At 41.0% G+C, this 22,995-nt stretch overlaps 2 protein-coding genes across 10 annotated transcripts in view; one reads left to right on the top strand and one right to left on the bottom strand.

Annotated features, from left to right (window-relative positions):
- Positions 1–22,995, top strand: part of chst7 (carbohydrate (N-acetylglucosamine 6-O) sulfotransferase 7) — a 26,616-nt gene extending 3,621 nt beyond the window's left edge. For 2 of the 8 annotated variants that reach the window (XR_010963231.1, XR_010963228.1), the window contains exons 2-3: positions 11,749–12,873; positions 22,518–22,995. The gene's annotated coding sequence lies outside the window, so the exon portion shown is untranslated. Of the gene's footprint in view, positions 1–1,981; positions 4,098–9,492; positions 9,766–11,748; positions 14,101–22,517 lie in introns of those variants that run through there. The other 6 variants (XR_010963230.1, XR_010963229.1, XM_067985766.1 and 3 more) reach the window with 6 other exon arrangements.
- The window catches only part of slc9a7 (solute carrier family 9 member 7), a 117,735-nt gene continuing 105,975 nt past the window's right edge, over positions 11,236–22,995 (bottom strand). For both annotated transcript variants that reach the window (XM_067985768.1, XM_067985769.1), the window contains one exon: positions 11,236–18,352. In XM_067985768.1, coding sequence (XP_067841869.1) covers positions 18,104–18,352 — 249 coding nt within the window. In that variant the 3' untranslated portion in view covers positions 11,236–18,103. The remainder of the gene's footprint in view (positions 18,353–22,995) is intronic.

Here is a 22,995-nt window from a genome sequence, read left to right as displayed (position 1 = left end):
CACTGCACCCCTAAATCCTCAGAAGGTAATTATTATTTATATTTGGTTTCAAGTATTGGAATGTTTCACATTGTCTACTTGTGAGGCTAACTTCCACTCTTCATTCCTTGTGATGGATTGTCACAGAGCCTGAAACCAAGCTATTGATCGGTGGTCAATGCTGTGGGTGCTCTACTAAACATATGCTATACTGGATCTATATTGGTAACACTGACCACAAACAGCAAGAACATTGCAAACCTTAGGCCTTGCTCCTGAAGAGTTTCAGTATGCTTTTGGACACATTGTATATGTTTGACTTGTGTCAAAATGCTTGTTATTTGTCAAGAATGTTAACAGGTTGTGCCAATCAGTTTGCTTTGTGGCTTTTGGGAGTTGGACCCTTTATGCAGGTGATCCAAAGCACACACGAGTTTTGTGGTTTACAACAGAATTTTCTTTAGTCATAGTGTCAGACCTGTACCAGTCGGCAGTTTATGAAGTGTATTTCAACAAGCTAGTAGTTTTCATATTTGTGTCTGTTAATTTTTATTTTGATCAGATTTTTGGGTGTGGGTTTCATCTTTGCCAGATTGGACAGCAGAACATTGGAATAGATAAGAATGCCTATTAGAGCTCATCCCTCTTGTGCATCCCCAGCTTCCTTCGCCCCACCATTGGCGTCTGTACCTTCAGTTCTCTAGGCCCTAAGCTCCGAAATTCCCTTCCTAAACCTATCTCTTTGACCAATCTTTTGATCACCTGTCCTAATGTCTCCTCCTTTGGCTTGGTGTCAATTTTGTTTGATAACGCTCCTGTGAAGTGCCTGGGGACATTTTAATGATTAATGGCACCATAAAAATTATATCCTGGAACTTGCTTTTGACCACCTTATGGGCTCAGAGAGGCATTTATTAGATTTTCCATCTTGAATTGGCCGAGGGTTTTTAAAATCTGTTTTTTTGCCTTTCTCTGGAGATTACATGACTACTAGTGGGAGGGAACACTGGGAGTCACAGTGCTTTGTTACGTCATGACTGCTTTGGCAGGCTCGATGGACCAGCTGGTCTTTTCCTGTTTGTCTTTTCATATGTTCGTATATTCTAATATAGTCATGTCTTGGGCATCAGAAAACCATTGGCTCATCAAGCCAATTCTTCCAAACCTGCCAGTTTCTTTACTATGATTCTGGACCTTATAGTCCAGTATCCCCTGTCCCAATATGTTTTGCTGTCTGCCTTTCAGCCATGCATCAGTCCAGCCTAATACTTTGTCATCTATCCCATGGCCACACATTGTGTGGAGCAGTCGGTTATGTGGGACAGTGTCAGATGCTTTCCTGAAATCCACGTAGATGATCTCCACTGCCACACCCTTATCCATCAAGGTGTACAGCCTCCTCAAAAAAATTCAATACATTGGTCATACACGATCTGTTGGCTCTCTCTAATCCTCATTGAAGTCTCAATCATTTATCACAGAATCAAAGTAAGGCTCACAGCTCTGTAATCTGCCACATATTTAAAAAAATCTCCTCAAAACAATCCCATTTTCTCCCAACACCTTTCTCTTTAAATAACTTACCATTTTATTCCTTTCATACAGCATCTCATTCTCTCAAAGTCTGCAGTGCAGAAATCCAGTTTCTTAATAGTTTTTATTATCTGTTCTGTCCTCATTTCAACTTCAACATTAGCAACTTTATGATCAACTTGGCTTATTATTCCCTCGATGTTAGTTAGGAGTAAATTGAAAATTGCCTTCCCCCACCTGTTATTTAAGAAAAGATTCTTGAAGTACTTCAGTAAACTCCTTCATGTATACCATTGTCTCCATTATAAGCCCCAGTCAATGTCTGGAAGATTAAAACCCCCATAATTACAACTGGGGCTTTCACACTAATCTTGGTTATAACCTTTCACAGTAGTACATCCACTGTTTTATTTTGCAATGCCCAGTAATAGATTCCTACCACTAACTTTTCCCCCTTTCTATCTTTCAGATCCACCCAAAGAGAATCCGTGCCAATACCTCAGTTTCATCCTCCCAGCAACATATAAACCTTCCCTGATAAACAGTGCCATCCACCCCCTTTCCTTTTCCAACATTCTTGAAGTACACATAGCACTGCATTATTCGAGGATAGATAAAGTAAATGCATGGATGTGGCTTGCATGGATTCTTAAAAAGTATTTGATAGGATACCACATAAGAGCCTTATGCAAAGATGATAGCACACTCAATTAAGGGAGAGATGGTTGGAGGGTAGAAAGTAGAAAGTAAAAGAGTAGGGATAAAAGGTAGTTTCTCAGAAAGGAAAGATGTGGTGTGTGCTGCACAAGGATCTGTGATGGGGCCCTTCTCTTTTCTACTATTTACCAAATGATCTGGATTTAGGAATTGAGGGAATAATATCAAAATTTGTTGGCGACACCAAATTGGGTGTCTGGTACGGCAAATTGTGACCAACGGTTGTGAAAAACTGCAGGAGAATACGGCCGAGCAGGATGGGAAAATAGGTGACATATGTCATGCAATTTAGAAAAACGTTGAATATATTTTGCATGTAAGAATAGGGAAAGGAAATTTATTTTAAATGGAGTAGAGGAGCACAAGGACCTAGGTGTGTAGATGCACAGATCATTAGAAGTGACAGCACAAGTGGTCATTGAAAAGGGGCAAACACAATTCTTGGCCTTGTATCTAGAAGCATAGAATATAAACGCAAGGATGTAATGCTGAACTTGTACAAGACCATAGTTAGTCCACAGTTGGAGCACTGTGTTCAGTTTAGTTCACCCCATTTTGGAATGCAATGGAAAAGATGAGGTAAAGAATCACTAAGATCTTACCAGACCAGGAATGAATTGTTACAATTGTGAATGCAAAAGTCTTCAAGGGGTTTGGGGAGAGAGCAGGAATATGGTATTGAGATAGAGGATCAGCCATGATCATATTGAATGGCGGAGCAGGCTCGATGGGCTGAATGGCCTACTGCTCCTATTTTTTATGTAAGAGACTTCGGAAGTTAGGATTTTTTTTCCACCAGGGCTGAGAGTTAGGGGGTCATCAAATAGAGGTCTCCAAGATTATGAAGCATTATCATAAAGGTAAGTAGTGATAAGATTGTTTCCAGTGGTTGGCGAGAGGTTAACAAGAAAAACTAATTTAAGAAAATCACAACAAGCATGAAAGATGAAGTTAAAATGTGGAAATCGCTACCACAAACAGTTGTTGAAGTGCAGTCCATAATAAATTCTTTTAAAAGAGAATTAGATAGTTGCTTGAAAAAGAGAATAATTAAAGGGTAAGGGGACTGAGCAGGAGAGGGGCGATTAGACTTGGTGACTCCTGTGGAGAAAAACACCAGTGCAGACTTGGTGGGGTGAATAGTCTATTTTTCTGCTGTAACATTCCACGATTCTACCCCCGCCCTAGCTGGGACCAATTAACTCAGAATGAACTGGGGAATGAACTTGACACTTCCCTATTCTATATTTTATGCGTCCCAGAAACAGAGACTTTACCTCAAAACCATGACAATGGCTGAGATCCTAATTTAAAATTGTTATTGTTGCTTTGATTTTTTTTTCATCATCTGAAGGTACTGATTTATGGGGCACAGTTCCACAGATGCCAGCATCCCTTAAGTATCCCATCGAAGTAGCCGTTTTCCCGTGTGTGAGCTGAATATCGACAGGCTATACGACTGTGGGTGAGAGGGAGGAGCTCCACAGTCATGTACTTTAAAAAAAAAACAGGTATCACCAAACAGCAATCAAATGTATGAACCTCTACTGGTGATTTATCCTTTCTTAACTTTCCTCCCTAACATGGGGACACTACCACTCCAGCTAGGATCAGTTAACTCAGCACAGACCAGGGATCAGGTGTGGGCTCGACCTGGTCTAAATAGCTTAGTTCCACAGTAGGGCTGTGCTTTTATCCAGCAGTCCATCAGAATATGTTTTCTAACTAACCTGAGAATCTTCAAACTTGAGCATGGTACTAGCGGACAGAATTTGAACAGAATATATTTCTGTTGTGGTTACATAGTGTGAAATGAAAATGGAAAAACATGTGCTGTATTAATAAAACGGAAAGTAAAACATTATATTGACTGCGTCTGTTAGCCATCTTTAGTATTAAATCAGAGAAAGCTGGCCTTGCCTTTTTTTTTAAGAATTCCAAACAAATCTCAGCATATGTCGGTGACTCATATTCCATAACTTATATATTCAACTTTTGTAAAGAGCTATGACTGTAATCAAGCTACAATAAGTAATCTTTGCAAGGATGGGGCTGATTTTCACCCCCGTTTTTGGCTGGAAACAGGGTGGTACTGCTATCAAAATTGGAGTGTAAAACCTACCGCCCATTCCCACTGCTTATCCTCTGCAATTATCATTGGGACCTAGAAACAGATGGTCAGAGCGGCTGCCTGAAACAGATAGCGACCTCATTAAAATGTGCAAATTGAGATCGTATGACATCAATAGGACCCTGATGTATTTTCATGCAATTTAGCATGATGAACGCTCAGTGCTGGACCCACCCAGTACTGCAGGGTGGTACAAGTCAGAAACACAAATTTCTGCTGGTATTTAAAGGGGCACTCACCTGCAAATAGTGAGATCTTTGGTATCCAGCTGAAGATGGTTTACTGAGAGCGTTTTCTGGCTAAAATTATGCTTTTGCATTTTTTTGCAATTTCAACCATTCTCTTAGCAGAGAGAGGCGCTGCACTGCAGAAAAATGGGAGTGATATTGGCCACTGCTTACTGTCTGTAGGAAGAGGAGGAACAGGACCAGCAGTAGGGAGCTTCAGGGAATAGCCCATGGCTGAATGGAGTCCAAGAAGGAGGCATCCTTATCCGAATTATATAGAGTCAATGGGCCCTAACTGAGCTACTTCAACGAAGAGCGGTGCAGGAGCTTTTCATGACAGGCCCTGTGGACTACTACAGCAGGAGATGCAGTCCACTACCACAGCTGGCGCTGCAATGCCTGTGGCAATTAAAGTCACCGCAGCCATGAATTTCCATGTGTCAGGATCATTTCAAGCTGTAGCTGTACACGTATTTGACAGCAGTCAGGCTGCATAAAGCATCTCACCTGCTCCAACAGGATCTCCGCTGCTGGGAGCCCTTGTGGGAGACATCTGTTACAGAAAGATCCAAAAATGTGTCAAGCATTTAATATACACCTCATTTTATGAGGTGCAAGCTCACCTTATATAGGCATTGGGCCCATTGGAAATCTCCAAAACGCCGAGCTGCCAATCAATTCTACGAACGCATGGGCAGCTTGCCTATGATATTTAACTGAGGCCTGGTCATCAAAATGGTTCAGGCTTCTTGCTACTGACATTGGACGGGTGTCACCTGGCCAACCACCTACCTGATTTGCACCACGCGTGAAAGTTAACCCTGATGTTTGTAGTTGAATGAGGTTAATTTGGCCTGATGAAATATGTTGTATCAAACATTGGCAGAAACCTTTGAGGGAAAATACAATGTTGAATGCTGCATCACAGTCTTCAGGCAACCAAACTCATTGCATTATTTCCTTCTGGAGCATTTAAGTCTTGTTACTGCAACTGAGACATGACAATCTGATAATAAACTTGCCCAGAATTGTCCTGCAATATGTGGAAAATTAGGCAATGAAAAATGAAGTGATTTGGCTTCCCACTTACCACGACAAATGTAAGAGCAGTCCTGTTACAATTCCAATTATCTTATTGGGCAGCATGTCTGACATGGATTGACTGAAGGGTAGATTTTGAACTTGATGCCTGGATGCAAAACTGTTGTTGCAGATCAGATGCTCATTACAGAAACTGCTGGATTTTATTTTCCATTGAAATGGAAGTAAAATTTGGGCGGTTTCTATAATCGCCGGCCGATCTGCAGCACCAGGTTTATGCCCCAGCAGAAGTTGAAAGTCCACCCCTCAAACATTGCATTACAATCCGGGCAGAAAGGGGAGTCATGTCCAATTACTGCTAAATTCCCAGCATTTATGGCTGAGAAAAAGTGGCCAAAGTTTGAAGACTAATTCGACTCCCTATGTGGTGATATATAATTTGGATGTATGGAAAATTTGAACAAGACTCAAAAGAAAAGCTCACATAGGAGGATTGTGAGATTACCCTCACTTATTGGATAAGATATCTGTACAGATAGCCAATCTGTTGGTTCAGTCAAATTGATGTGTGCTGAGTTTTCAGAATATACAATAGCTAATATTTTTTGTGTCGAAGCCTCTTGCAAGAGGTTTCTAATTGGTTCAGTGTTTCTCAAGAAATAATCAATCAATTAGATACTAGTGAAACATATAAATCACCTACCCGATCTGCTTGGTTCAATATTTATCCAATCTGAAAACTGAGAGAAAGCAATCATACATTGAATTACATACAATTTACAGCACAGAAACAGGCCATTCGGCCCAACTGGTCCAAGCCGCTATTTATGCTCCACAGGAGCCTCCTCCTACTCTATTTACTTCAACTCACCCTATCGACATGCCTTTCTTTTACTTTCTCACTCACGTACTTATCTAGCTTCCTCTTAAATGCATCTTTGCTATGTGGTGTGTCATATCAGTTTCCTATCAGCTGCCATAGCAATTCGCTGCTTGCGTTAGACTATTAGAAAAGTCAAGGGAAAGAAAAGGGCACTTCACTCAACAAAGCTCATCCTTCTAGTATTTAATGTCTTTATACAGATGGTTGTTAGAGCAGGGAATGCTTTGCCACAGGGAATAGTTGAGACAGAGACAATTGCAGTTTTTAAAGGATAAGTGAATAAATATTTGAAGCAGAGGAAGATACAAGGCTATGGGGAGAGAGCAGGGCAGTGAGATTAGTTTTGGATTACAAAGAGCAGGCATACACACAATGGGCCGAATAGCCTTCTTTTGTGCTGTAAACTTTGGTCCATTCTAACTCCACAAGCCTTGCATCCAAATATGCTGTGAATACTTCTACAGACTGCAACCCACAGTGCTGACTGGTGCTTGTTGCTAACATTTATCACCCTGTACATGAAGTTCTTTCTGGAACCTGATCAATTTTTTTAAACTCGTTTATACTTCAGACTTCTGGTTCTACTTTCCTAATTAATTATAGGTAATATTCCGATTTTGTGTTTTCCAAGTCCTTTAATATTTTATATGCTTCATTGATATCCCCATCATAACATCTATCTAGATTGTAGAGATTGATCTTTTTCTACCTTCCCTCACACTTGGTCATCTCCCTAACACTCAGAATTATTCTGGTTACTTATCAAGTTCTCCAATGGTTGCGTATCTCTTTTGTGCCGCCTGGCGATTTGAACAATACACAGTATAGTTACTGTGCAGCCCAAAAAGAGACAAAGAAGTAGAGGCCGGACACTCCAGCAGATACAAAAAGAGCGACGGACCTAAAAGTAACATCAGGCTGCAGGGTGGATGAATAATGATGATCCACTCCAGAGAGCTTCCCCACTCAGCAGTTGAAGTCCACTAAATTGTCTGATCACTCTTTTTCAATATTGGTTTATCTCCTCATTGAGTATCAGGAGAGGAAAAATTGGAAACTCACAGGTGGGCAGAAAATTTAAGGTTAATTATACTATTTCCAGGAATGTGCTGCATCATCAGTTGCATTAGACATTTTCTTTACGCTTCATGGATTCTGAAGAGAATTGGTTTTGAAGGGGGAGAAGAGATCAAGGTAGTGCTGTAATTCCTTTTTCTCACTATATTCAAAGATGATGATTAAGAAGCATATTGTGGGAGGTAACACAAACTGCACATTTCCTGGCATTCTGACTGAAACTGTTGCAAAGTGTATATAGATTAAGTCTGATAAGATGCTCCTTTTTAAAATTGACTGCATGTCTGTACTTACTCTGCTTCTACTAAAATTATCATACATCCTGTTCACGGAGCATTTAGTGGCTACCTTTAGGGTCTCAGTACAGTATAAACAATATTTGCAGTCATGTTCTGTTATTACGCTTCACTAAACAAGAAAAGAATTGCCACACAGCTCTTCCTTTTCTTATCCTCCCCCACCACACTATATGTGCAAGCTTGTGGTTTGCTGTTTTTAAATATATCAGAGGTACATTTGTCGGCTTAATCTCAGAAGACAGACACAAGGTTCATACCTGTCAACCTAGAAAACTAGCACTCTCTCTCACTTAATTGTGGTACTATCTTTCCTCTCCTACCTCAAACTGCTGCTCCCTGCCTCTTCCCCTCAAAACTGAGGCCCAGTACATGAGTGTTCAACAGGTCAAAGATAAAATGGAACACAGTCACTGTTTGACAGCGCTATAAATGTAATGTTCTTATCAGTTGTCTAGGAAACCAAACTTTGACACAGTAAAATAATATCTTATGTAACATTTATGTTACAGAACCTCTTCTATTCAAAACTGTTCTGTAATAGCCTGGCTGCTGGGGCTTATGTAAACATAGTTGCCCTAAGTCACAAATATGAGAAATTCCTTTTAGGAACTGGAAAAGGCCATTAGGTTTTTCTTTGCTCCACATGGCTGAACATTATTCACCCAAACGTACTTATTTTGTGTGAAATTAATTCAGAATAACTAAGTGATGCAGTGAGTTCACATACAGGCTTTTTATTCAGACCTTGAATCTACCCCACAATGATCGGATTAAAGTCTTCTCTCTCTGCGGCTGGATAATCTCAGTTTTCACAAAATGGAAAAAATAGTCGCAACTCAGTTCCTAGTGTGTCTGAATCTAGAACATAAAATTGACATTGGAGGAGTTGGGTCGAGACTTTACAAAAAAGTGTTTAGCAAAGACGGAGAAAAAAACAGAAGCATTTTTGTCACGGCACACGTAAATGACAATGATATAAATCGCATCAAACAAAGCAGCTTGCTAAATACTTTTTAAAATGAAGAATGTGCCCTTTTAGGCATCTCACTCATGCTCTGCTGGAAATGGGAGATTTGGAAAATGATCCTTCCTCAGCAACAAATCCTTCGTCTTAAAAGAGTACAAACAAAACTCTCAAGGACGTGCACAGAAATTAATTAAAAATGCAACTGATGGCCACCCTTGTACTTCTCCCAATGTGCCAATTTTTTTTTTTTAGGCGCATGCTGCCTGATCACCCTCACAACCAGCGACACCTAACAGGAGAGAGGAAACATACTAACTGAAAAAAATGGGGGGAATAAAGGGACACAATCGGAAAATGCATAGTACCAATTCGGAGATCAGGAAAGTTCCTGACTCCAAAACCTGGTCGGTGCTAAGCTAGCTGGTGTCAGCCAGAGAGCAGTGGGAGTACTACAGTGGTCCCCAGCACTCATGGGCTGGGGAGGAGAGAAAAAGAAACCATCCAGGGTTCTAGACCTCTGTCCAGTGACCCCTGCTGAAAGGTGCATTGGTATCAGAGGACGACAGGATCAGGTTTGACTGTGATGCCACTTGTTGTCAAATAGCTTGCAAACACTTGCTGTTTAGACTGGAAAAATGAAAGAAAAAAAGATTTGCACTTATATAGTGCCTTTCACGACCTGGGGTTGTCCCAAAGTGTTTTACAGCCAATTAAGTACTTTTGAAGTGTAGTCACTGTTGTAATGTAGGCAACGTGGCAGCCAATTTGCACGTTGCAAGGTCCCACAAACAGCAATGTGATAATGACCAGATAATCTGTTTCAGTGATGTTGGTTGGGGGTTGAATATTGGCCAGGACACCGGGAGAACGCCACTGATCCTCTTCGAATATTGCCATGGAATCTTACGGAGGTGAGGGTGCTACCACTGAGCCATAGCTGGCATTTATACCACAGGGCACCAGCACTACTTAAACTGTATCTTAACATGAGACCGCACTTTCAAGAGAGAAGATGTGGATGAGGAAAAGTTTAATCAGTCGCTTATTGATAAATTATTTGGTGTAAACCTGGCTAGGTTCCATATACAAGTTCATTATGTGTGTACGCTATGTACTCTGATATGTCTTCAGCACTGCTCGAGGGCCTGCACAAAACACGCTATACAGGATATTTTTTTTTTGCATGCACTGTACCAAAAACGCTCTACCTTCAGTGTACAGGACCCACCAACTTCCCCGTTTTTTAAAGTCAGCTTCAGTTAAGCAACTTGGCCATAGCAAATCATGGGTTGTTTGGCTTGGTTTCCTCATCCAGGGTTTTTATAAAGCAGCATGCACTAGGTCAGTGACTGCAGCTGTGGTTTCTCAGCAGGTTTTGTTTAACCATATGGTTATACATTCTCGGCAAAGAAAACACACAAGCAGACGTTTTAGGATTGAGTGGACCCTTATTTATTCAGGATTAGATCAAGCATTCCTGCCCTACATGACTGGTTATAAGCAATAGTTACTTGGCCTCGCCTCTTCCATCTGATTAATTTTAATAGTATATAGTTTTATTTGCAGTCAAGAGATAAATGGCTTTCGACAAGATTGTTGCACAACTTACAAACGTAAACATGAGAATTTCTGTACTTTCTTGTTTTAAAATGAGGGCACGAACAATCCACACACATTCATCGTAAGATTTATCAGTGAATCTGGTTTCAGGCACAAACTAGGTTTGTAGAACACAAACTTCAATCTCGGGTATCTTTTGCAGTCTAAAAGTTGGCATTGATCCGTAGGCTTTCTGATGCGAATAATGGACTCGATTGTCTCGATTCATTGTAACAAATTCAAATGTGGCCTTTTCCCATAGGTATGGCTGGAGTAACACCAGGTATTAGATGAAGTGAACTGCACCATGTGCCTATACAGTGCCTCTCAAAAGACAATAGGTTGTTCTAAATGAAAAACTCTCAGAACATGAAGCACCCTCTTCTTTTCCCTCGCCTTTAGAAAAAGAGTGACAGTAAGCCCCCTGTCGATCATGAACAGGATCCCCTGTCCAGGAAAGTAACCCAGGTCCTCCCTCATGCTACTATTTTAAGGAGTGTAATACAGACAGACTTTTTACCCATAGTTCCCTTCATCCTGTGGGAATGGGGGAACCATCCGCTCTTCAAAGCTCAGATGTCACAGTGGAGACCAGAAATAACATATATCACACATTTACACCTGCAGAACTGTGGATACAAAACCACATCCTTCCTCTAGCACATCATACTGCTCCACCAACTTGTATTTGTAGGCCTCTACCCGACACTCTACTTGTAACAGGTCTCTTATACACAGTATCAGTTTTGCTGATACAAACACTGACAGCAGATGGTAAAGAATTGGTTTATATTCATTTTTATTTTTATGACAACATATACACTTGAATTTTTTTGTACCATGCATGATGAGACATGATTACGTTAGTACATTAACCTGCACTGCTGTACACATTATTAGAATTAGGAAAACTACTCAACTCACGTTTGCATTGGAAATACAGGGTCAAGTTAGCTACCGTTCGACAAACGGACGCTGGTAATTTCAGTGTCATCTCAGGTCCGGATGGTCTAGGTAATGAAATTGTTTAAAGACATCGCACTGGACTAAAGGAATCATTGTTTTTATGGCACAAGTACATAAACAAGCTCAGAAGTCAACAAACAGCAACCATTTAAACAGTGAATGATAATTTGCCAACATGACTGACCTTTGCTGTACTGATTACTGTTGACAGAGACACAAATTCTCATTTTCATAGTGAACAGGTATTTTTTTTCCCTTCCCCGCTATTATTTCTATTTCACATTCTATCGGGGTAGAAACAAATTATATTTTCTCCCCTTTCTTTTCAGGTAAATTAAAGCAAACCCAAGACATACAACAGTTTGCATGGGGCAATCAAACCAGGTGCAAAGGACTGCAAAAGAAGGAGTCAACAACAGCATCACCTGGTGTAGATGACTTTCCAAAGACCTTTTAAGATTTACATCTACAAATCTCCTGCACAGTTCTGCATAGCAGAAAAAATATATTAATATTTATTTTCAAAAATCCAGGAACTACATTTCAATAAGTACTAAGGTGCAATGGGATTGGTTATGGACCTCCGATATGGAGTGCTTTGATTGCTTACTACCCCGCCTCAAACCCTCTCATGCTGGGGATGCCATTGGCTGGGATAGGTCATCGTGGTTGCTATGAACCAACTTCTGTTGCACCAAGTTGGACAGATACACTGGAGAGAAAAAAAAGCAAAGTGCATCTTACAGATGTGTTCAGCGCATCTGTAACAGTATCCAGTTTACTACTCCCTGCTCACTTTCCCCTCCATGTGTGTTGGAGTTTGGCAGGAGACAAATTTAATTAAGTCTGTGCGTTGTTGATGCTTCTTGTGATTAGATGCACCTTTCCCCACATCAGTGAAGCAGACCATCATGGAAATCATAAATCATTTGAATTTGTTTAAGCTCATGATGAACTTTCAACAGTAACAGTCCCTAGAAACAGTATAATCATCATCACATATTCTTGAAGACTGGAACACATTAGCAACGCTCGTAAAAAATAGACAAGAATGCAAATCCTGAGTAGGATTTCTATTTTTCTAGGATATCCTCTAGTGGATGCAGAGAGAGGCATAAGCAGAAGAAAAATGGGTGTCAAAAGGTGGGACACAAAAGGTGGAAGGGTTCGTACGAACCACAGGAAGAGAGAACAGATGGTTATTGTTTCTCTTCTTCTCTTCCCCTCCCCATAGCTTTCAACTCATGCACTTGAGTACAAGACATATTGGGATATTGGGAACTTGGCCAGCCTTTTCCACACTGTGTCAAACACAGGCCTACTGGTTGACAATTGGCCACGTCTTCATACATAGATCATAGCCTTGGAAGTAGAGGACAGCTAATCACAAAATGCACAAAGGCCACACTGAAACCAATTACCTACTTGCGATTCAAGTAGAAGCTTTACACACGGTAAGCTTTCACTCTCGTCCTGTTTTTACTTAAAATGTAATGGAAAAACACACGGAGGGGTTGTTTGTTAAAATGCTGATTGTGTTGACACTCATTAGAATTTTAACCATTTCACATCTGAAACCCTTGCAAATACATGCAATTCTTATTTTCTCTCTCAAGATTTTGCTTCATTAGTATATACTGGACTATCGTGCTTTAGGCAGGTAATCCGCCATATTCTAGAGTGTAACACATGGTTCCACATGAAAAATGTGTCACATTCGTAGGATTCCAAAGAGATACGACTACAGAATGTATGTCACAGGATCTCAATTTTTTTTTTAAACACTTGGTGCTCAAATGCTGCACAATAGCATATCAACACAGTGTGGGAATAAAGTAGTACAAAAGGTAAGAACACATTTTGCAAAAATTGATTGTTGAAACCAAAGGTCTAGCTTTCACAAAATAAATCATCCTGGTTTCATAAGGGATGAGCAACGGGCCATTAGGTTCATGAGAAATTGCTTGGTAAAATTTCACCCCCCCACCAATCTATGTGGGTAAGGACTTTAAACATGTAAGAATGCATCATGTGATTGGCATATGACCATATGAAAGTGACAGAATTCTTCTCATTCAACATAAAAGAGATTTGCAAAACACTTTTTCATGAATCTTAAAAAAAACTTCTCATATTGGTGGGGTTGGGGGGAGAATCTTATGTTTTCACTTTCCCAAAAATTGGGCCTGCTTATTTGGAGGAAAGCTTCAGATAAACCAGGCAAAGTGCAAAAGTTAGTTTCTGTGCGTGTGTATATCCAGAGATGTTTCCGCATTTAAAAAAAATCAGAAAACCTATTTGCTGCATTTGAACGTTATTGGCCAATGAGATTAGATGAGCAGCCAAGTGAAATTATATTTTCATTACATTTTTAAAAAAAAATTTTGATCTTGAGAAACTGGGTGAAGGCCAGGGCCCATAGTGCAGAACACCAGAAAGGTTCAAAAGACTTTATTAAAGAAAAAGTTGAAGCTAATAGGGGGCGGGTCAATGAATTAATATAAGCCCAAGTATCTGCGTAAATTGGCATCACTCTGGACACTCAAGAGCAAGGTCAGTTAGAATGAAACGTGAAAAATAATCCCCGAAAGAGCAATTCTTGTTCGAGCATTCAGCAGCGTCTATGAGGATTGACTTTATTGTCTGAGCATACCAAACATTAAAGAGATAATTTAAAAGGAGCATTGTTGCTATCAATTCCATCCCCCTCCTCGGCCACTGTCTCAGGCTCAACTAGACTGGTTGCAACCTCAGTGTCTTATTTGAGCTTCCGACCCCGTATCTTCTTTATCACCAAGACCATCTTCCACAATAATCGCCCGACTCCACCCCTGCCTCAACCCATCCGCTGCTGAAACCTGCATCCAGGACTTTTGGCACCTCCGGACTCGACTATTCCAATCCTCTCCTTGCCGGCCTTCCATCCTCCATCCCGCATCAAGTCCCGCTTATCCATCACCCTGCGTTCACTGACCTACATTGGCTCCTGCACTTCAATCAATTCTTCCATTATAAAATTTGCAATCCTCGTGTTCAAATCCCTTCCAGGTTTTGCCCTTCCTTATCTCTGTAATCCTCCTCCAGCCCTACACACCTTCGCTAACTCTGCGTTCCTCCAACTCTGATCTCTTAAACATTCCTGATTTCCTTCTCCCACCATTGGCGGCCATGCCTTCAGCTGTCCAGTCCGATACTCCAGAATTCCCTCCCTAAACCTCTCCACCTTTCTTCCTTCAAGACCCTCCTTAAAACCTACCTCTCTGATGAAGATTTTAGTCACCCCTCCTAATATCTCCTTTTTTGGCTCATTGTGAGTTTTTGTCCGATTACATTTATGGTGAAGCGCCTTTGGACATGTTTCTACATTAAAGGCGCTACATAAATGCAAGTTATTGTTGTTGTCATGTTAGTGATATAACGCAAAAACAGGGGGTTTTGAACATCCTTACATTTTTAAAGATGACTTTTGTATACCTTTTAGTTTTTTCAAAGCACAGATTAAATTGTAATTGCCAATGTAATTACTGATCAAATTCCAACAATAAACATTGAAATGAAACAGGTTCTGGAATCACAATTCAACCAACAAAATGTGTGTAAAAAGTTACAAACCCACCAGCAGATAGCACCTTTAAGAGCACCTGCTGTTACCAATAAAGCCACACAATTTGCCTGGAGTATACTGGTGAATCACAAGCACTTCCCCCATCACCTCAGCATTCCTGAAAGCTATTGACCCAGTCGAGTTTATGGTTGTCAAAATGCTTCTTTAGTTCCGTATCTGTGCATCACATATTTGGAATTAAGAGTAATAAGGTTTTCTGAAAAAGAGAGACACCCATTTCGCAAACATTGTCCTTCATTGTCATTGATTATAGATGCAGGCACAACTGGAAAAACTCTTTCCTCAACAGTTGTCATTTGATCATTTCCTCCTTCACCCATGCCCTTAATGTACTTGGGTAGGAGGCTAGGAAACTCTCCCAGTGCCACCTGATACAATGATGTTCAAGCATTCATGTCAAAAAAGTCAGTTTCAGAAAGGTACTGCTCAACTCTGCTATTTGAGTCTTGAGGTTCAGCTCTATGATCAGCATGGTGGTGGAATGGTGGCAGCCCTCCACACTACACTCTTTAAGGCACACTACACTCCTAATGTGAAACTGAAGCTTTAAAAAAAATGAAACCTAAATGTCCCACTCCAATGCCACCATGGTGGTGGAATGGTGCGGGAGAGGGTGAGTACAACAGAAGTCCATAAACCACGCTTTTGTGAATCTGACTTCCAGGGTGAAACTTTCAACGTTATGGTGACAAACAATGCTAGGAAAATAATTTAAACACACTGTAGCTCAGCCATAATGACAAAAATAATGACTTTGCAATACTGATTTACAGCTACATGGCAGCTTTAAGATTCGTTCCTGTTACCTGCAGCCCTCCACACATTTTCCTACTACACTCTTTAAGGCACACTGCACTCCTCATGTGAAACTAAAACTGTAAAAAAAATTAAACGTAAATGTCCACATAACCATGCCTTTCATTAAATTGAATGACCATGAACGTCTTAAGGAATGTCCTATGTAGTCAATGCATCAGATTTTGGGTTTGCGCCAATTCAATCACTTGATTCAGCAGAACTCTAACTCTTTATTCCCTTTGCACAATAAACTCTCACCTCACTGAAATGAAGCACATTGTCACAACACAAAGCCTTGGCAAAAGAAATGAACCCAAGTGACAATTGTTTCTGGTCAATCTTAACAAGATTTTACAGTTTAAAGACATCTATCTTCCTGAAATTATCAGGGACTTAATGTGCAAAAAAAAACATTCTTTGAATTTGCCTTGCATTCCATTAAAGGAAAAATAAAAATGTTTTGTCCCACTTAGTGTAACTTCTAACTGCAATTAATTACACAGCATCGAAATATACAAAAAAGTAGACACATTATAAAGTCTGATTAGATTTTGCCAATGTCCATCACATAAGGAATTGTCAAACATGAAGTCTCCAAGGGAGTTGTACAAAGAGGCCAGCTGCTGGCTAACTGTATGAAACAGTCCATAATATGAATCTTCAGCCACGTCCTGCTGCAAAGGGCATCTGCCTCCTCTGGTGAACAATTACCACATTTTCTCCTCTAATTGATGAGATCTGCAGTATAAATGCTTTGCATTCCTACAGCCAAGCAAAAATTGCATCCCTCGCTTAACTGCCATTCCAATTTGACATTATATTGTGATCAGGGTAAGTGCAATCCTTCCAAAAAAATCTATGGAACATGGACCCTTAAGACAAAGTCCCTCCAGGACTCAAAAAATGATGCAAGGAAAAAACTATTTGTTAATTATCTCTAGATCTGCACTGTTCCAACTTATCAGCATCCTTAACAGCCACTAGTGCAGTGCTGGTCAGTACCGATCAGATGTGACCAGAGAAGGCAAGAATTCTGATATCCCTTCCGAGCCCCCAAAACGGGTAAAAGGTAATTGGGAGAGATGGATATTATTCAATTATCCGCCCCAAGAACAATATAACACTAGTTATCATGGTGGCACATTGTGACAAAGTCTAGTGAATTTTAAAAAATCCACATCCCCTCTAAACCTACTCCGTGCGTATCATGAACTATGGGCTTTATAGCGTTCTTTTTAAAGTAGTCATTAGCTAATAGATACCAGTATTAACAAAACTTCAGTAACAGTGAACATCTCATAGTGACATTGAAAATATATTGACTAAAGTGACACAGCAGCTGCACAGCTATGATATGAGCACACTGGTAAGTTTTGCAATAGCAAAACCAATGACAAGGAATGAAAACAATGTGCCTTCAGTTTGTGGAGTAAGCTTATCGTCTCCTCTCTCTCTCATGCACAGTCTTTGAAGGGCAAATTAAATTTCACAGTTCGTTGAGGTTTTAATATCCATCCCCTCCCCCAACCACCAAGCCTTTCCTCTCGTTACACCAAGATATTCAGCCTGATGCCTTCAGTTACATTGCACCAACACGAGGTGAGCACACAGTTGTTTTCACAGTATCTGCTCACAACACCAGGAGGAGTTTGAAAGTGCAAGCGCAGTTTCACTGAAACACGTGCATGGAGTTCTGCTCACCAGCAACTGACTCAAGTGACATTTCTAACGGCAGAAAAGAGATAATAGTCTCTTCTCTACTGTTAGAAATGTAATGGTAGTAGAGTGGGCACCCACGTTGTCTCTTCTTATTATTTTGAACTTAAAGGTTAAAAATCAGTTGCACACTAATTGCAGCTGGTGCACGATGCTGGTGGTGGGCAATTTTTGAGATTGACAGCATCTAACGACAGGCTCGATTTCAGTGCACCAACAGCATATGTGCGCTGTAACTGGGGCTTTAAGAGAAGCATCACAGTGTTGAGGCTAACCAGTCAGTCAACGAGATAATTGCAACAGCGATGGGACTAATAGTACACTAAAGGGTCATGGCACTTTCATACTTCAGTAAAAGCTTAATGAAATGCCACATACAGATGTTTTCACATTCTTGCATTGTAAATAGCTGAGCCAAAGGTGATTTTGGGGGGAGGGAAAAAAAAAGAAAATCACACAAGTAAACCAGTTCAGTCTCATCGCCGAGAACGAAATAGGCTTTGATCCTTCTTAGGCTATTCTGTGCCTCACTAGCATCACTACAGTCATGCATGATCTTCCAAGGGGAAAACTAATCTGGTGCCTCTAGTAATAAGTTCATGGTCTTCTATTCCAAGATCATGTTCCAGTGCATCTTCCGAGATGCTCTTGGTTCTCTTGCCATCCACACTGTTGGATGCAGTACCTGAGGCGGAAGAGCCATTTGCAGTTAGTGTACTTCCTCCATAGGTCAAATTCAGGTCACCGTCATTAAGGATGAGATCAGAGTCGTCGTCTCTGAGCTGCTCTTGATTCTGGAATAAGATGAACATGGCAGTTCAGAATTATTATAGGAGATTAAGCCAACAATCTCAACTTTAAACACGCAAATACAGTCCTGACTACACTAAAAACATTCCTCACAATAACATCAACTTGCATTTATACAGCACCTTTAACATAGTAAAACGTCCCAAGGCACTTCACAGGAGCGTTATCAGATAAAATTTGACACTGAGCCACATAAGGAGACATTAGAAAAGGTGACAGTCAAAGAGATAGGTTTTAAGGAGAGCCTTAAAAGGAGAGAGAGGCAGGGAGGTTTAGGGAGGGAATTCTAGAGCTTAGGGCCTAGGCAGCTAAAGGCATGGCTGCCAATGGTGGAGCGATTAAAATCGGGGATGTGCAAGAGGCAAGAATTGGAAGAGCGCAGAGATCTCAGAGGGTTGTAGGGCTGGGGGGGTTACAAAGAGGAGTGAGGCCATGAAGGGATTTGAAAACAAGGATGAGAATTTTAAAATCGATGCATTCCCGGACCTGGAGCCAGTGTGCGTTAGCAAGCACAGGGGTGATAGGTGAACCAGACTTGGTGCAAGTTAGGATACGGGCAGGAGAGTTTTAGATGAGCTCACGTTTATGGAGAGTGGAAGAAGGGAGTCCGGCCTGGAGAGCATTGGAATAGTCAAGTCTAGAGGTAACAAAGGCACGGATGAGGGTTTCAGCAGCAAATAAGCTGAGGCAGGGGCGGCATCGGGCGACGTTACGGAGGTGGAAGTGTGGTCGGAAGCTCATCTCAGGGTCAAATAGGACGCCACAGATGCGAACGGTCTGGTTCAGCCTCAGACAGGAATATAGTTCCTTCATTAGAAATTAAGGATAGTATCCAATTAAAAACAAGGACATATAAGGTAGCCAAACTTAGTGGGAGGATAGAAGATTGGGAAGTCTTCAAAAGACAGCATAAAGTAACTAAAGGATTGATTAAGAAAGGGAAGATAGAGTATGAAAATAAATTAGCAAAAAATATAAAAACAAATAAGAGTTTCTATAGTTATATAAAAAGAAAAAGGGTGGCTAAGGCAAACATAGGTCCCTTAGAGGATGAGACCAGGAAATTAATGGTGGGAAACATGGAGATGGCAAAAATGCTGAACAAATATTTTGTTTCAGTCTTTACGGTAGAGGACACTAAGAATATCCCAACACTGGACAAACAGGGGGCTCTAGGGGGGGAGGAGATAAATATGATTCAAATCACTAAGGAATTGGTGCTCAGTAAATTAATGGGACTCAAGGCGGATAAATCCCCTGGACCTGATGGCTTACATCCTAGGGTCTTGAGGGAAGTGGCAGTAGGGATTGTGGATGCTTTGGTAATAATTTTCCAAAATTCTCTGGACTCGGCAAAGGTCCCGGCAGATTGGAAAACTGCTAATGTAACACCCTTATTTAAAAAGGGTAGTAGGCAGAAGGCTGGAAATTATAGACCAGTTAGCCCAACATCTGTGGTGGGTAAAATTTTGGAGTCTATTATTAAGGAGACAGTAGCGGAACATTTGGATAAGCATAATTTAATAGGACAAAGTCAGCATGGCTTTACGAAGGGGAAGTCATGTCTGACAAATTTGCTTGAGTTCTTTGAGGACATAACGTACAGGGTGGATAAAGGGGAACCAGTGGACGTAGTGTATTTAGACTTCCAGAAGGCATTCGACAAGGTGCCACATAAAAGATTATTGCTCAAGATAAAGAATCACTGGATTGGGGGTAATATTCTGGCATGGGTGGAGGATTGGTTATCTAACAGGAAGCAGAGAGTTGGGATAAATGGTTCATTCTCGGACTGGCAACCAGTAGCCAGTGGTGTTCCGCAGGGGTCGGTGCTGGGTCCCCAACTCTTTACAATCTATATTAACGATTTGGAGGAGGGGACCGAGTGTAACATATCAAAGTTTGCAGATGATACAAAGATGGGAGGGAAAGTAGAAAGTGAGGGGGACATAAAAAACCTACAAGGGGATATAGACAGGCTGGGTGAGTGGGCGGAGATTTGGCAGATGCAATACAATATTGGAAAATGTGAGGTTATGCACTTTGGCAGGAAAAATCAGAATGCAAGTTATTATCTTAAAAGCGAGAAACTGGAAAGTACTGCAGTACAAAGGGATCTGGGGGTCCTAGTGCAAGAAAATCAAAAGGTTAGTATGCAGGTGCAGCAGGTGATCAAGAAGGCCAACGGAATGTTGGCTTTTATTGCTCAGGGGATAGAATATAAAAACAGGGAGGTATTGCTGCGGTTATATAAGGTATTGCTGAGACTGCACCTGGAATACTGCATACAGTTTTGGTCTCCATACTTAAGAAAAGACATACTTGCTCTCGAGGCAGTACAAAGAAGGTTCACTCGGTTAATCCCGGGGATGAGGGGGCGGACATATGAGGAGAGGTTGAGTAGATTGGGACTCTACTCATTGGAGTTCAGAAGAATGAGAGGCGATCTTATTGAAACATATAAGATTGTGAAGGGGCTTGATCGGGTGGATGCGGTAAGGATGTTCCCAAGGATGGGTGAAACTAGAACTAGGGGGCATAATCTTGGAATAAGGGGCTGCTCTTTCAAAACTGAGATGAGGAGAAACTTCTTCACTCAGAGGGTAGTAGGTCTGTGGAATCTGCTTCCCCAGGAAGCTGTGGAAGCTACATCATTAAATAAATTTAAAACAGAAATAGACAGTTTCCTAGAAGTAAAGGGAATTAGGGGTTACGGGGAGCGGGCAGGAAATTGGACATGAATTTAGATTTGAGGTTAGGATCAGATCAGCCATGATCTTATTGAATGGCGGAGCAGGCTCGAGGGGCCGATTGGCCTACTCCGGCTCCTGTTTCTTATGTTCATCAATTTGAAGGAAGAAAAAAATATGAAGGTAGGGCTTTGGCCATAGTGTCCAAGCAACTAAGCAGACATAAGGTTATTTATGGTTAATCCTGTTAATAACATCTCATGCAGTGAGGAGGGGAACAAAAGTATGGAGTCTCTCGTCATGAGTTACATAGTGAAGGTCAGGGAGCAGGTTGGTTACCTACTCTGCTGGGTGTCACTGAGGGGGTATAAACCAGACAGTCCAAATTCTAAATGGGCTATCCTGAAATTTCTAAAATGCAAACCCGACCAAAACCTGTGGGGGGGTTTTAAAAGATAGTTTATTTTCACCCAATTTGTTTAGTAAAGTTTAGTGAATTTTCATCAGCAGCAAAACAAATGTCAGAACTCAAGTTATGGCCTCACTCCGTTCACTGCCATCCAGCATTGGCCTCGAGAAAAGGCGGTGACCTTAAAGGGCAGAATAAAGGGGTGCAACATTAAGGTGACGGTAAAATGTTTCCCTTCAGGACAGCAAGACCCTTTGGAGGAAGCCTTCTCACACCTCTTGGGATTGGTGTAAACACCAATATCATATCTAACCAAGTTTAAGTAGTGCTCGGGGGTCCATTGGACTTGCCGAATACATCTGGAGTTTATTTAAACGTTGAGAGAGGGCAAGATGCTCCAAATCACTCTCAAAATGAAAAAAAAACCTTTGAGAGGGGAGCTCTGCACAAGCTCATTAACATATGTGCGTGCAGAGCAGGAGATATTTAATTGGAGACAGGCATATAAAGCAGGGACTGCCTTGGAGGTATTGCAGTGTAAATGCACCTTAAAGAGGCATTCAGAAAACAAGTTTCTAAAACTCACACGAACACAATCCACCACACTGCAAGCAACAAGAAGTTCATCTATTGGAGAAAAAAGTCCTTTGGCCCTCTCACACCCGATTTGAATGCAACAGAAAAAAATCCAAAACTAACCTTAAAAAAATAACTATCTACTGCTACATTGATTCATACTGAAACAAATTTAAAATAAAAATGTTCATTTTGACATTTACAATGTGTTTACAATATTTAAGATTCAGTAGAAGAGTGTGGTCTTTAGCCACATGTGGCTAATTGGGAATCCAGATGTGGCTAATTGCATTTCGGATCAGTAAATTAAAAAATGAATAATAGACACCGTTGTTGGGCATGAGGTCTCAATACTCATTCGCACGGCATCTGCATGTGTGCTTTATCCTTTTGTGCATTAGTTGGTAAAATGTTAAGACGAGAAGCAGAGCGTGCGAGTGTTTTTTGATCATTGTGTGTGCTTTACTTCCTTAGTTACTGCTTATTGGTTATCTGCTGAAATGGTGTGTAACGCGGGTGAAAATACCGGATTTCACTACCATGGAAACATCAGCATTGTATGGAGAGGGGAACTGTCATTGTGGTCAGCATGGCCAATCGGAAGAACTGCTCCAGTCCAGCAGAAGAAAGCAACCTCAACCAATATTGAGCAGTTCCAACAGTGCACATTATGGGAAAGGGCAAGCAGCATCCAACCACGTCCTGGATGGAGAAGTAGGTCAGGCGTACCTCGTTGTGCGAATCAAGATTCTCGGCAATCACTCTGAAGAAGTCAAATTATCGCTCCTAATTGCTGGACAAAAACCCAGAAGTTGGAGCTAAGATGTGCCATGTCTGATAAATTCTTGTCCAAATTCCAAACTTTGGTGAAAGAGAAAGACTGCAAAGTTTCAAGCTGAATGGTGCTGGATGTTTGTTAAGTAAATAAACATGTGAAATACATTTACCTTCA

This window comes from Heptranchias perlo, chromosome 6 (genome assembly GCF_035084215.1).
Source record: "Heptranchias perlo isolate sHepPer1 chromosome 6, sHepPer1.hap1, whole genome shotgun sequence".
Classification (NCBI taxonomy): Eukaryota; Metazoa; Chordata; class Chondrichthyes; order Hexanchiformes; family Hexanchidae; genus Heptranchias; species Heptranchias perlo.
This window is presented reverse-complemented; position numbering and strand designations above follow the sequence as displayed.